At 36.3% G+C, this 16,270-nt stretch overlaps 2 protein-coding genes across 4 annotated transcripts in view; both read right to left on the reverse strand.

The window, feature by feature from the left end:
* Positions 1 to 14,651, reverse strand: part of LOC123544871 (uncharacterized) — a 39,037-nt gene extending 24,386 nt beyond the window's left edge. The window contains exons 1-2 of one of the 3 annotated variants that reach the window (XM_053541078.1): positions 14,342 to 14,651; positions 10,745 to 10,826 (exon numbers count right to left, since the gene is read on the reverse strand). The gene's annotated coding sequence lies outside the window, so the exon portion shown is untranslated. Of the gene's footprint in view, positions 1 to 10,744; positions 10,827 to 14,027 lie in introns of all 3 variants that reach the window. The other 2 variants (XM_045330953.2, XM_045330954.2) reach the window with 2 other exon arrangements.
* Positions 7,484 to 8,230, reverse strand: LOC128546245 (arginine/serine-rich coiled-coil protein 2-like). The gene has a single exon (XM_053516726.1). The coding sequence runs from the start codon at positions 8,228 to 8,230 to the stop codon at positions 7,484 to 7,486; it is 747 nt and encodes a 248-aa protein (XP_053372701.1).
* Positions 14,652 to 16,270: the final 1,619 nt, after the last annotated feature.

A 16,270-nucleotide genomic window follows, 5' to 3' on the forward strand; every position in this document is an offset into this window, starting at 1 on the left:
CCTCAAGTTATTGATCAGAAACGGGTTTCCATGTTCAGGCCCCTGTGACATTGACAGGTGATTTTCTTAATTTATTTTGCATGTTTTAGTGTTTTTTATATATATTTTCTGGTCCTTTGGGATCATGGAGTCCATTCAACATATGTGTTATAGAGTTCCGCTTAAGCCAGTGCTAGGGACCGTAAGAGGTGTTGCACATTTCATTACCTCTCATGAACAGACTCAATCAAACCGAATTCTTCTTGGTTGCATTCTATGCTTCCAAAGGATCCTTTTCGAAATTTTATTGTTAAAAATGCAAATATTGAAAATTGAAACTTTTCTAACTAAGTTTGAATTGTCTCAAATGATTTCATTGCAGTCTTCCGAATCCCGCTATGTATAATTATCCGATAAGAAATCGCTCGCGAGACGTGAACATTTGAGGACGAAAACCCCGCAAATCTACCGGCGATTAAAAGGCGAACTTGTTAAAAATAATGTTTCTTGCCTACCTAGCGGGGAAAGTATACATTTATCCGAGCACGCGCCGGGATAGATATTCCTGTCTTTCCCTAGGGAAAAACCTTGTCTAAAATAGCGTGCACTAAGGTGACGTCACATAGTACTGGTACCATTGTGACGTCATAAACTTTATAAATAATGTCGGGAAATACCCAGATCTATTTGTCTCCACGATCTATTTTGAACATGATAGGCAAGAAAAATGATCTAACATGTCTGCCTGTGCAACACAGCTGTTTTCCCTACCCTCGGGACAGCATGGATAAAAAACCTCGCTAATGCTCGGTTTTCCATTCCACACTGTCCCTCGGGTAGGGAAAACCCCGTCTTACACAGACAGGCATGTAAGATCCTTATATTCTTTCGAATTAATTATACACTATAATGATATGTCAACCATAAACACCAGCTGGTATGTAATATTAAATCAAACTGAAGTGTATAAGTTCGTATTTTCGGGAAACAGGTACGAATTTTTCGCCCCCTCCGTTACGGCTGCAATTATTTTCCTAAGTCGTGCAAATATAAAAACTATTTACGTAAATATAATGGAAGGATCGTATCTTTCTCTATGAAATATAAGTAAGATAACATCTCTTCTGTTGATTTCATGCAATATATATTTCCATAATTCCATTTCTATGCAACAAAGTTAGATAGGTGAAATTTTATCCGAAATAGAACGCACGCCGTGCTAGTTTGATGTTTTCTGATCATGTGACCAAAACAAGCTCTTTGGTGTTGTTATAATAAAAAAAATTCGATTAACTTTTCTAGCAGGAACTGGGTTTTAATTTAAAACGTTTACAAAAGATGCAACTCGGTTTTAATACCGATTATAGATCTACGCGGATGGTGCTTAAGTACTGTGCTATTTTTTGTAGGTTATTTATAGTTTATTTTGGTCACGTGATGAAGAATTGTTTTGGTCATGTGATCAAAGCAAGTATGCTCATTTTCATACGCGTTGTTTTTGTTATAAAATATAGATTACGACAAATATGTTCTTAAGCAATGCATTTTTTGATAAAGTTGAATCTCAGAAGCTTTCTGAAAGTTTAACAGACTTGAATTACGTAAAATTTATGGAGGACATGGAACTACTTGTTCTTCGGTTTCGGATAAGCGTTTTGACCGTAAATTTGTGGTATGGTAAATATGTGGTCACGCTTCGCTTCCCACAAAAATGTACTAAAATGATACATACGTTACTGACGCCATGCGCAAGTTTCATACAAAAATTAAAAACGTTCGATCGCCTTTAGAGTTAATGACGGATTTTTTAGTAAATAACCGCTTAATAATGTGTATGTTTCTGTTATAACGATTCCTAAACAATAAAACAGACATAACGCCGATGAAGGGACACCTACGTTATGCATCTATTCTACTATGAATATATGAGCTTGGCATAAAAAGAATAGCGTTTTTATGTCTTTAAAAGTTATTTCTAGTTTTGTTACAACTACATGTTATAACATTTGATACAAGCTATACTTAGTAGTGATATATTTTTCACTTACACTTTCCTTATGTAAAGATTCCACTTTCTATGATACAAACGTTACCTTTATTCTAAGACATTAAAAATCATAGCAATTCATGTTGAACTAAGTGTTGTTTTTTCACGCCAGAACAGTGCATGCATTTTCAATAAAATCTATTATGAAGCAGAGGTCCTTCTTAAATTAGATAGCACAAGAAATGGCAAAATGATACAAACGTGATCAATACCAACGTGACCAACCTAATTTAAAATAACATAAACAGGAAAGTGCCACTCAGTTTTAATTGATAATGTCATCAGTTTGTATTTTCTGCGTTATAAGATGCAGATTTGATACATGTTAAGTCGCACGTTTGTCCTTGAAGACGTGTTGTCTTTTTCTGAAAATGTTCAACGGGCTCCGCTGATAACGTTAAAGTAAAACCTGTTTGTGATGACAATTATATTTTTTGTTTTAATTTAATTTGTGTTGTTATACACATTGAGTTCGCTATAAACACTGTACAACCTATTGATACATACGTTACGTATGGTAACGTATGTATCTTTTTCATATTTGGTTTTTTGACAGTCCATTTTGAACAACAGTCTGGTCAGAGGGTGTTTATGTTTAAGTTAAGTTCCAAAATTAACAATCGGCGTTAATTTGCGAAAATTTGTTCTAACACATTTGTTCAACATGATGCAAATTCTATGTTTAACTGAAATGAGCCGTGCCATGAGAAAACCAACATAGTGGCTTTGCGACCAGCATGGATCCAGACCAGCCTGCGCATCCGCGCAGTCTGGTCAGGATCCATGCTGTTCGCTCACAGTTTCTCCAATTCCAATAGGCTTTAAAAGCGAACAGCATGGAGCCTGACCAGACTGCGCGGATGCGCAGGCTGGTCTGGATCCATGCTGGTCGCAAACCCACTATGTTGGTTTTCTCATGGCACGGCTCAAATATGCTTTAATATTTATTTCTTATTATAAGGTTTTGTTTATAGAATTGGTCGTATGTCATAGAATTTTATAATTAAGATACATATTTGACATTTTATTGAAAACAAAATGAATTGAAACAGCATACCCGTGGCACTTATAGCACAGTGATCGGCAACGTATGTATCAATACATACGTTTTTGGGGTATGTGTGTGTATATCAGTAATAATTACTCATTGTTGGCTTGTAGTGCGTTGCACATCAGATTAACATTATTGTAACAAAAAGTGTATCGTGAACGTGAGAAGGCTGAAGTCAGTGCGTTCCTGAGAGAATCAGACCTTGGGCAAACAGAAAAGGGAGGAGAGAAAATAAGAAAAACAAAAAACTAAGAAACAGACTCTTCGGACTCCGAAAGAAACCCGATACTTTTTCACAGATAATGTATAATATCATAATATGACATTATACATTCCTTGTGAAAATGTACCAGGTTTCTTTCGGAGTCTGGAGATTCTGCTTCTTAGTTTGTTGAGTAGGCTTTGGTTGTTCCAGCACAGGCTTAACCGAAAAGATAAAGTCTGTAATGCTGACTAAGAATGTATGCCACCTTATACTACTTTATTTTCGTTTTCTATTAAAATCGATACCTTAAAACGAATCGGTTTCTTAGGACTGGTAGCTTAAAAATAAAACAGCTACGTTTAATTACTGTTAAGGTAAAAATCTTCCAGTTCAAGTAAAATTTTGTTCCAATCATGATACATCTTTAAATAATTTTTCGGGAATGTAAAAAGATTTTGAAAAAGTCTTTACATTAAATACAGACTTAATTGAACTGTTAATTCTGAATGAAATTTTGTATTTACAATTGTTGGATTATGTTGATTCTTGGTGCATGAATGTGGTTGTGCTCAACTTAAATAAAATCATCTAGTCTTCATTCTTTTGGAAACGTTCGGACATGGTGACTTGTGGTTAAATTTAATTTGGAATATTTGAATAAGCATTTTTTTCTGCGTGCATTTCATTATATACAGCTTGATGTTGTGTGATTCATGGGTTAAATTGATTCATGGATAAAGTGACAAAAGCACTTGCTATAAGGGCTGCCACCTTACAAATATACAAGAGGATGAGATTATCAACGCCGCCTTTAAAAATACGAATCATTAATTTGACAATCGTAAGAAATAATTAACATGAATAAATAAGTATTTGTGCTTTTGATTTACAATGGCCCGCTTTAATTTGATGGCAATCTTGAACACGAAAATCGGTGCCCGCAATTGAATTGATTCGTTATATTTAAGTTGGGATACATAGGTTACCATCAGCATATTTCTGATCAGATGGTAAACCAAGATTTTATTGTCATATTGTGCATAAGATTATGCTGATTATATGTCAACGGTTTTACTACATAAGTATAACCACAACAGAAACATGTGTTGTTAAGTATTCTTGTAAAGTTGTATGTTTTGACAAGTTTAATACGAGAGATTGTCATAAATGTTTCCAAGAAAAGCTTAATTAAATGAATTAAATTCGAGTTATAAGATACATAATGTTGATAAATAACAATCATATTTGTCAAATAATACACCTTACTTGCATGTATTTTTTCACATACCCATGTCATTCAATCTAATGATACTCACGTTACTTTTGTAGTGTAGCTTAACTTACAAGCAGGATGCATAAAACATTCAATTTGCTCTAACAAATGTATATGTTTATGGCATCGTAAGAGTATATCTGTGATTTCATGAGCTAATTATGTAATTTGCCTTTTTAAATGTTTTAGATATGTATTGTAACAGTTAAATATTGTTCAATAAAATTTGCTAGCGAACTTGCGAGGTAAATTCTTTTATAACTCTAAACCAACGTTAATTTGTATGTAAAGTAACAGGTGTAACATAATTTGCTCAACAGAATAATTTTTCAGTATGCATCTAAAATTGAAATAGGCTAATTCGTAACGTAAATGTATCTTAAAAATACGAACAAGGGCGGTATATTTTAATAATGCATAACGCCTAAACAAGTGAAGTGGTGTTGCTGATTTTTCATTATCTTTTGTAGAAAACATTGTATTTTTAGTAGGTTTAACTTTTAATGGTTTCTTAAGACAACAATATTTCAACAGTTTTAAAAGGCAGTTGCTTGTTATTAACGACTTTGGGCGTATAATTATCTAATGTTCTAAAGTAGATCTACTTCATTTTATTTAAAATTCTCCAGACTGGAAGAAACATTACAAACGTAACAAAGCGAAACCCTAATTTGAATATACATGATTAAAACACTTCTTGTCGTGCGTGTAGATAACAAGGGGAATGTTTTTATTTGTTTGTGTAAGGCAAAAACAGATCAAAGACAACTTCTTGATTGAAGAGATTTGCAAGCAACAAGAAACGACCTCGACTTTACAACAGGGAATCCAGATATCTGTAAAACTGCCAACCCATCTATCAAAACATTTACAATGTCGAAACTCCAGCAACATCATTATACATTACAAAACCACATCATCATCAACAACAACAAAAATAAAATACCAAAAATAAACAGAAAGCAAGAATTACGTTGCATTTTCACGGTGAAGCCTTCAAATATTTCAAAACGTTCACACGTACTGTCGGCATGTTTCACCTTCTGGCTATAACCGTGTATCTTTTACACCATCCCGCCAGGCATACTTATGTTTTTGACAACACAGAAAATGACGTCAGACGACCTTCAGCTTTTAACGGAAGTAAAGAAAATGAAAGTGGAAACAGGCTAAACTTGTAAACTGCGTTAGTCTATGATCAGGGGCCACGCACAGGGGTCACTCCATCTGTATACGCGTAGACTTCTGTTTGCTAATGGGGAGTCAAATTTCAGCACTTTCTAACGATTTGAAAATACCTGGGGTTTAAAATCATGTCAGCTTTTTATCTACGAAAACATGTTACACAAAAACACAAACCCCACCCACAGTGGTCCGTTACGGTGCAAGGGTATAGAGCTATAGACCTATAGAGATTTTTGGAACCTCGTCAAATCGTTCAAACGGTTCTATTTGATGTTGTCTGAAAGTGTCAGTATAGTGCCCCGGATGTAAGATATTTCCGTACGTTGAGAGCTGCCGACCTAGACATTTCTGAAGTATTTTCAAAATGAATTCGTGTAATAAATGTTGATTCTACGGAATCGTAAAAGGGCCATCAGACGCTAATACGTTTTATTGCGTTTCGGCCTCGGAAAGGATATACTATTATAAATGGCTGAGGACTTTCTAATCCTTCAAGACATTTCAAAAACAAAAGGGCAATTTTAATAGTGTTAGTGTGCTAGATTCATGGGAGGTTGTTTGTGTGTTGGTTTGGTGAGAGCCCATGCATGTTCTGTTGTTTGGGGAGCTTGGGTTCTTGGAGCTTGCTTTCCTTACTGAGGATTCATCCTTGCTTTTTAACCCTCCCAGACTTCTCCCCGACCACTCTCTTTACCAGTCCCCATTTATATCTTTCTTATAATAAAAATGTAATTGTTTGGAGATATTTCTAGCAGCCCGTCTGCTCAATCTTTCCATTACAGTTCGCCTAGGAAATGCTTTGACAGTATCGCATATAGAATTACCAGTTAAGTTTACAGTTTACGGTTTATTAAGTATCAAGTATCAAATTATCAAGTCAAGGTCCATAAGGGCATCTGACAATTATAACAATAACAAGTCATAGTAACAAAATCAGAATGGCATGAAAAAACATGACAAACAGTTGCTGAAGTAACTGATATATTGGAGGATGAGAACTAACCATTTATTTAAAAACAGACATAATTTTCTTACAGAAGCCAGTCAGTTTTAACAAAGTTTTCTTATTGTCGCTGTTCATAAGGTTCGAAAATTTGAGAGCATTTTGATAGTAAAATAGTATTCATCTACATATTTCTTTCTATCAACATTGACGTATTTGCATTTAAAAAGATAATGAAATACGTCTTCTCCTAATAAGTTACTGTTAGATCTATACAGATGACAAGTTCTTTGTTCTCTTGCAATGCTTTAAAATCTACGTTTTCTATTGGCAACAGATGAGTCATGCGTCTTAATTGCTAAGGTCAAAAGGTAAAAGCTTGAAATATTTTTCAAATACAAATTCGTGTTTAAACAGTCTATAATTTAAACATTTGCTTGAGTTACTGAAGGCTGGATGTGTTCACGACCAATCGGATAAAAATGACAGCTCCAAAACTGGTGAACATTACCGCGGTTATGACGTAGTAAGTGACGTCATATGTTTGGAAAATTCAAATGTAACACTTTGTCCCGTGTAACATTATGCCCCTGTTTCCCCTAATTTGTGACGTGTGGGTCTGACTGTGTTTGCTGTGCTCAATACTTTCAAGAAATCTACTGTGTTTGCTGTGATCCATCCTTTCAGGAAATCTAAGTAGCCTACTGAGTTTGCTGTGTTCCATCCTTCTACTGTGTTTGCTGTGCTCCATACTTTAAAAAAATCTATTGTGTTTGCTGTGCTCCATCCTTTCAGGAAATCTAAGTACTGAGTTTGCTGTGTTCCATCCTTCTACTGTGTTTGCTGTGCTCCATACTTAGAAGAAATCTATTGTGTTTGCTGTGTTCCATCCTTCTACTGAGTTTGCTGTGCTCCATCCTTTCGGGAAATCTACTGTGTTTGCTGTGCTCCATCCCTTTACTGTGTTTGCTGTACTCCATCCTTTTAGGAAATCCACTGTGTTTGCTGTGCTCCATCCTTCTACTGTGTTTGCTTTGCTCCATCCTTTCAGGAAATCTACTGTGTTTGCTGTGCTCCATCCTTCTACTGAGTTTGCTGTGCTCCATCCTTTTACTGTGTTTGCTGTACTCCATCCTTTTAGGAAATCCACTGTGTTTGCTGTGCTCTATCCTTCTACTGTGTTTGCTGTGCTCCATCCTTTTAGGAAATCCACTGTGTTTGCTGTGCTCCATCCTTCTACTGTGTTTGCTGTGCTCCATCCTTTCAGGAAATCTACTGTGTTTGCTGTGCTCCATCCTTTTAGGAAATCTACTGTGTTTGATGTGCTCCATCCTTTCAGGAAATCTACTGTGTTTGCTGTGCTCCATCCTTTCAGGAAATCTACTGTGTTTGCTGTGCTCCATCCTTTTAGGAAATCTACTGTGTTTGATGTGCTCCATCCTTTCAGGAAATCTACTGTGTTTGCTGTGCTTCATCCTTTCAGGAAATCTACTGTGTTTGCTGTGCTCCATCCTTTTAGGAAATCTACTGTGTTTGATGTGCTCCATCCTTTCAGGAAATCACTGTGTTTGCTGTGCTCCATCCTTTCAGGAAATCACTGTGTTTGATGTGCTCCATCCTTTCAGGAAATCTACTGTGTTTGCTGTGCTCCATCCTTTTAGGAAATCACTGTGTTTGATGTGATCCATCCTTTCAGGAAATTTACTGTGTTTGATGTGCTCCATCCTTCTACTGAGTTTGCTGTGCTCCATCCTTTTAGGAAATCTACTGTGTTTGATGTGCTCCATCCTTTCAGGAAATCTACTGTGTTTGCTGTGCTCCATCTTTTCAGGAAATCTACTGTGTTTGCTGTGCTCCATCCTTTCAGGAAATTTACTGTGTTTGATGTGCTCCATCCTTCTACTGAGTTTGCTGTGCTCCATCCTTTCCGGAAATCTACTGTGTTTGATGTGCTCCATCCTTTTAGGAAATCTACTGTGTTTGATGTGCTCCATCCTTTCAGGAAATCTACTGTGTTTGCTGTGCTCCATCCTTTCAGGAAATCTACTGTGTTTGCTGTGCTCCATCCTTTTAGGAAATCTACTGTGTTTGATTTGTTCCATCCTTTCAGGAAATCACTGTGTTTGCTGTGCTCCATCCTTTCAGGAAATCACTGTGTTTGATGTGCTCCATCCTTTCAGGAAATCACTGTGTTTGCTGTGCTCCATCCTTTCAGGAAATCTACTGTGTTTGATGTGCTCCATCCTTTCAGGAAATCACTGTGTTTGCTGTGCTCCATCCTTTCAGGAAATCTACTGTGTTTGCTGTGCTCCATCCTTTCAGGAAATCTACTGTGCTCCACCCTTTTAGGAAATCTACTGTGTTTGCTGTGCTCCATCTTTTCAGGAAATCACTGTGTTTGCTGTGCTCCATCCTTTCAGGAAATCTACTGTGTTTGCTGTGCTCCATCCTTTCAGGAAATCTACTGTGCTCCATCCTTTTAGGAAATCTACTGTGTTTCCTTTGCTCCATCCTTTCAGGAAATCTACCCTTACGTTTTTATTTTAGAACGACTGTCGTAACTTCATTTGAAGATGGAAACATTCATACTAGTTAAAGTTTACTTTTTACCTGCCGAGACCAATGTTCATCTGTTTGCCAGTATAGAAATGAGTTCCTTCCGAATCATTGCTCAAGTTACGTTCATTTAGGAAACATTCTTATACTTAAACGACTTTTTGAAATTAGTTTAATGACATTCTTTTGAAAATCGGCCTACTAGAGCTACTGGAAATCTGCAATTCTACAGGAAACTGTATACAAAAACAAAATGGGAAAATATTCAACAATGTAAAACAGATAAAACTTTATTGCGTGCGGGGAAATTTAATGAGCCAATGAAACAAAAATGAGATTGTTTTGAAAGCATTTATTTTTGTATTTTCCACGAAATCTGCAGATAAATCATTCCACACCTATTTGTAAACGGGCATTCCAGGAAAAGTTTCTCTAGACAGCTATTTGGCTTAGCAATTTGTTAAAATGAAACACAGCCATCAGTTGAAAGCTGCATATTCCCTGTGATATATAGCCACAAATTAATCGCTTTTCAATATATACAAACATATTCCAGGGTACGGTCGGTAAAAATCAAAACCTCCAGTATCTAAACGGTAAACAGAAAACGGAGGTGAAATAGTAATCAGTTCAGGGAATCATGTGTAAACAGAACACACAGATAAACTGATAATCAATCATATCTACCTGAATAAAAAACAGGAATGTTCAATCATCGATATCAGTGTTAAAGATAACACGTTCACGGAACCGATTATAGTACGATATGTGTTATATGCAATAACTGCCATTTTTTTCCAAGCGCACAAGTTCTTAATGGCCGTGAACCGCTTGCCATACACATCAGTGTACAGTATGGATATTATATGTCCCGTAAATAGGGGTTCGGACCAGGTCGAAAACATTCAAGATATGGATAGCGAAAAATTCTAAGGTCTGACCACAGGTGGCAGTAACGTACCTAGGATACAGTATGGGTCCATGAGCCATATGCACTTAAATTTACTACAATTATAATGTTTTCTTAGGAAAAAAATGACAAAAAGCCGTTTCAAAACGGCTCATGGCTCATTGTCACAGGTGCAATTTTTTTTCAAAACGGCTATTTGTCATTTTTTTCTTAAGAAAACATTATAATTGTAGTAAAAGGTGCATATGGCTCACGGTCCCATAATGTATCCTAGGTACGTTACTGCCACCTGTGGGTCTGACCAGCTGGGTTCGGACTTGTGCAGAAGAAAATTTATGTAAGATGATCGGCAGGCGAGAAATTAATTTCGTACAGGTTAATACTAAATGTGTTACTGAGTAAAAAAAATGAGGCGGTATGAGCGACGGTACGATGCGGCGCCGCGTAATACCGTCGTGTGTTTAGAAAGCTTCGAAGGCCCTTACACAATTCCGTAGAGTTTCTTGTTTGCAATTAAAAGCAATGCTGTACCGAGGACAATACCGGCATATTGTAAATGGCAGCATTATTTAGCAGTTAGTATTGTACTACTTACCATTTACAGAAGTAATAAGCTGAATGCAGTCAGTGATATAACCACGGGCTGGACTACACTGCCATTCAAATTCATTCTGAAACTATACAATATGTAGCGTGTGAACTAAAATGTTGTTAGGATTTGTGATTTCAAAAGTATACTTAAAAGTAAACATGCCTTCAATATTTAACATATTCATCATGAAAAAAAAAAAAAAAAAAAAAAACAACACATGTTCCTATACATAGTTTTAAGTTGTTGCCGTTATTGGCTATTCTAATCGGTAATTTTAGGCCAGCATGTCAAAATAATGTCAACCGGAAATAACAAAAATATGAACATGGAATGTGCGTTAATTATAAAACGGAAAGTTAATGAAATGTTGAACTTGGCAAACGCACATATATTAAGCTATGAACAATTTATAAGTATTAATTGTTTGGACGGTGCTATATAAAAGTAAGAAATACAAAAAAGCCTATGAAAAATAATTCATTTGGTACAAAAACATACGGAAACATTTCAAGCACAAATTAAATCGAATCATAACCACCTTCATTCCAAATTTCAAGTCAGTGCCTTGAATACATGTAGTTTATAACTTGTTATTGGGAAAAAATACCTTAAAATGTAACAAAATATGATAGTTTTTGACCTTTGAGCTCAGTTTGTAATCTTGATATCTGACTTACCAATCCAGTTCATACGTTTTGCACACCGTCTTATTCCAACAATTTGTACGCCTTGAATGGTTAAGTTATGCTTCGCACATAAAATATGACTGGTTTTTTTTTTTTTTTTTTTTTTTTTTTTTTTTTTTTTTTTTTTTTTTTTTTGGGTTTAACGCCGTTTTTCAACAGTATTTCAGTCATATAACGGCGGGAAGTTAACCTAACCAGTGTTCCTGGATTCTGTACCAGTACAAACCTGTTCTCCGCAAGTAACTGCCAACTTCCCCACATGAATTATCAGAGGTGGAGGACTAATGATTTCAGACACAATGTCGTTTATCAAACAGTCACGGAGAACATACGCCCCGCCCGAGGATCGAACTCGCGACCCCACGATCCGTAGACCAACGCTCTTACCTACTGAGCTAAGCGGGTGGGCTAAAATATGACTGATGCATAGACAGACGGGCAGACAGACGTACAAGCCATCACATAATACGCTTGTTTTTTAAAATGGGTGTATAATTAATTCACTGCATTTTTAAACTCAAGAGACTAACTCGTCCACATGAGAGGTTTGCGGACAACAAACGCGTACCCCCCCCCCCCACACACACACCCACGAGTTTATAAGACCTCTCAAAGTCGATTTCCGTGCTTCCAACTTGTGTTTTGTCTACATACATGTCTTATGTTTGCCCAAAATGCATTCCCATCTTTTGTTTGTCTAAAAGCCAGTCATGTTCATTTCCATATATCAAACTTAGCAGGTACATTTTTTATTTCATTTTTATTAACAGTGACCTTGACCTCACTGGCCCCATTTGGTCTTACTATACGTTAGCTATAGGCCACGTTTCATATCAATATCTCAACCCTAACTAAAGGTATTGAACAAATACATACATAGTAGAATAAATAGAATAATAACTACATTTGTTTTTCATTTTAAAAGTGTGCAATGTGGACATATTGTCATATTTAACCAACCAAAATTATATTTTTGATGTTTCAGGAGCTGTTCATATTTTGTTCCATTAATGACAAACGCCTTGCCCAGAAATCGTTTTTCTCAAAACATGCATAGCAAAAACAACATTTGCAAGACAAAGGAGATATGCACGCTTGGCTGAATATCTCCTTCCGCATAAATGGGCATTTGCTTTGTTTAGATAGCCCCAAAAGTTAATCATACGACTGGCATGCACCCTGTTTATCGTAGAACAACAAAGCATTTAAGATTCAGTAATCTTTGTGCAAATATCAAACTAATACATGTGCCTGCCGTTCAATACCGTGCAAGTGTTTTCATTCGTTCATAAAAGTAAAAAGAAATCAGACCAGATACATAGCCTACTGTTTAGAAATAAGATCGTATCTTTGTAGTTCTATAACCTGTTCTGACTTTGCGCAGCTATACAGCAATGAATGGGATAAAAGTTCCCAAGTGTCACAACTTTTTTTTTATATTTTCGCAATTTCCCCATAAAACGGAAGAAAGTGGATTGCAATCACAACTACCTGATTCAACGATTCAAGAGGTATCCTCCGTGACTGTAAAAGTTCTTTCTTAAGCACCTATTGTATGCTGAATAAAATAGTTCATTCCCACAGCAATTACTCCCCCTTACAGTAAACAAATTTAGAGTAAAGGGAGACTAATGCGTATGAGAGTAGAGCCAGAAACTCCGTAGTTCAATTCAAGGAAATAGTATGTTATGGAACCGGTCTGAATATTTGTTTTGCATTTTTTTTTACATAATGCAATACATACGGAAGCGTCGTGGTGCCAGCGGAGATCTTTGTTAGTAGTCCGTACGACTTCGTTCACTCTGGGGCTACGTATGACATAGTTAATCCTAAGTAAGGGATAATAACTCGTTCCTATGACTTATTAACTAGTACGTACGACTAAGAAGTGAACTCTAAGTTGACTCTACTTTACAAAAGCACTTTTTGGTTTATTAAAATGTGTCATCTTTTCATGTATTATATATAATACTGTATTAACTGGTAAATAATTGTGCCATGAATAAACATGTAATTTTATGTAATAAGGAGAGAACAACTGTAAGCTAATATAGCTTTCTGTCCAATTCCTGGAATGTTGTATTGTAAATATTTCATGCTTTTCGGAATAAAAATATGTTTAAACTAAGAAGTGAGTAAAGTCCCACATAGGAGTGAGTAAGACCTATGTATGAGTAAGCGTATCCTGTTTAGGTGATAGCAAGTCCTGAGCATAGGAGTTAGTAACTCGTATTTAGGGTTTATTTAGTTGTACAAACCTTTCTGTTCTCACTGATTTAAGTGAGAGATTTTTTTTTGCATTTTCTTCATACTTACAAAATTACTGCAATTGTATCTTATCACTGTATGCAGTTTCCTTGAGAAATTAACTGTAATCACCGGAGACATAGTAATTGACGTTTTACTGGCATCGTTGATATCAGATAACGTAAGCTATCTTACAGAATAACCATAGCGACCACATATTACCTATACTCGTAATATACATTACTATAATGTAGAAAATGGGTGTTATTCAAAATGAATAGTTAAACGCTAATAAAAAGGAGAGTTGATATATACAGATGTAGTGCCTATCACAAGCTAATTAACTCTCTTACCTCAGATTAAGTAGTGAGAACATCCAGTCTATTCCAAGTTATTTGTATATTCGAAATGCATATCGGTATTTCCGGGTTTGTTTTCTAACATTTAAAAGACAGCATGAGTAATATTCTGTTTTAAACACGGAATCGATCCAAAAACAAAAGTCGCTGATAGCGGGATTTCCAGTCTTGATTGATCTGTTCCTAAAATAGATTCCCACAGACTGCCAGAAAAGATAAACGGCGTTATTGCAAGGGAAGTAATTCGAAACTGACACGATAAGCTGAGAAAACGCGGCTTATCAAAAATATCAAATAGCGTGACTTACCTTATAGTGTGTATCATATGTGCGATTGTTAATATGCGTTCTCAGAATCCGTAGCAATGCATTTCGGTTGTGACTTCCAAAATCTCGACTGAATTTTTGTAGTCAACGCAATTCGATATTCATCCAAAGCAGAGTACCAAAATGGCACCAACTCCAAAATCATACTAAGTTCTCGATTTTGTATCACATTTTCCCATACTGTCTCCACAAACACGTCCAGTTAACTTTTGATAGTAGTTATCTGATCCTTTGAATAGCCGAATAGTTGAACTAAATCTACTTAAAATAGTTCTAACATTTCTCATGGGAATATCCGGCTGTTAGAAATCATGTGGTAACGTGACTTTGTAGACAAATTGCGTTGCTAACGTTTTGAGGAGTAACACCGCACCAGCTACTTTTAGACGCCCACGAAACAAAATAATAACGAAAAGACACCGTAAAAACTGGCATTTCTACGGAATTCCGTTAGGGGCATCGCTTTTGAATGTGTTGATCTGAAACGCGATACTCGATACTACGATGATGAAAACGCGATACTACGATAACGAAAACGTGATAACACGATAGTATGATGATGATGATAATGCGATATACAATCGTGTTTTCCCCCATCGTACTGTCGCGTTTTCACCATCGTATTATCGTGATATCGCATTTTCGTTATCGTAGTATCGTGATTTCGCATTTTCATTATCGTACTATCGCGTTATCATCATCGTACTTTAGCGTTATCATCATCGTAATGTCGCGTTATCATCATCGTACTGTCGCGTTATCATCATCGTACTATTGGGTAGCGGATATTGAGGAAGATCGACAGCTGATTTATTGTTAACGCTCCGGGTAAAAATACGAATATTCGAAATGATAAATGAGGTCTGAACTTTGAAATATATATGGACAAATCTTTCATATAAAATGCATAGATCCGTCCAAAATATAGTACCTTTAAAGGTCCCAACTGGCAGACTGAACCAAAAATAGTGATCTTGTGCTGATATGATAATTGGTTAACTTTTGAAGTATAAATACTAACTATTATATGAAAGTGTTGTAGGTTTTTAATATAAAAAATGGTTCAGATTTGATCATATATTTTTGGGCGGAAAAAGTACGAAAACTGCACAGTGTCGTTTTGTAGGAACCATCCAAATTTTACCAGCTTAAGGTCACTAGTTAAGGTCAAAGGTTCGAACCTTTGATTTCATGCCTGTTTCATCAATGAACGTAATTGTCATGTTCCCTTTCCCAAAATAAAGTGCATAACTTGTGCGCCGACTACGGGCGCTCAGGGTCAAGGTCGTCAGTGAAGGTCAAATGTTGAATTTTTGTATTTCATGTCTGCTCTTTTTCGCATATACCCTTGGAAGGATTACCTTGAAACTTGGATGATATGCTCCCGTCCTAAAGGCTATATTTAGAACCCACAAACAAACCATGCTGGCTCAGTGAAGATCAAGGTCACTAATGTCAAAGGTGTGAACCTCGAATATTACCCTTTTATGACAGCTGCTTTAAATGCAGGCGACACAAGTGTTCCGAGGAACACGTCTCTAGTTTCTCCGATCTATGGTGTTCAAGTATATAGATAACTGGCAGACAAGTGAGCATTTAACCACAAAGTGGTCACATAAGAATGTTGATAAACGCCACAGCATGATAGTAATAACGCGACAGTACGATGGTGATAACGCAACAGTATGATGAGGATAACGCGACAGTACGATGGTGATAACGCGACAGTACGATGATGATAACGCAACAGTACGATGATGATAACGCCACAGTACGATGGTGATAACGCGACATTACGATGATGATAACGTGGCAGTACGATGATGATAACGCGATAGTACGATAATGAAATTGCGAAATCACGATAGTACGATAACGAAAACGCGATATCACGATATTTCGATGGTGATT

Source organism: Mercenaria mercenaria, chromosome 1, assembly GCF_021730395.1.
Source record: "Mercenaria mercenaria strain notata chromosome 1, MADL_Memer_1, whole genome shotgun sequence".
Lineage (NCBI taxonomy): Eukaryota > Metazoa > Mollusca > Bivalvia > Venerida > Veneridae > Mercenaria > Mercenaria mercenaria.

Excerpts from the sequence above, each read along its gene's own strand:
- LOC128546245 (XM_053516726.1), bottom strand. The coding sequence starts at position 8,230 with ATGGAGCACATCAAACACAGTAGATTTCCTAAAAGGATGGAGCACAGC.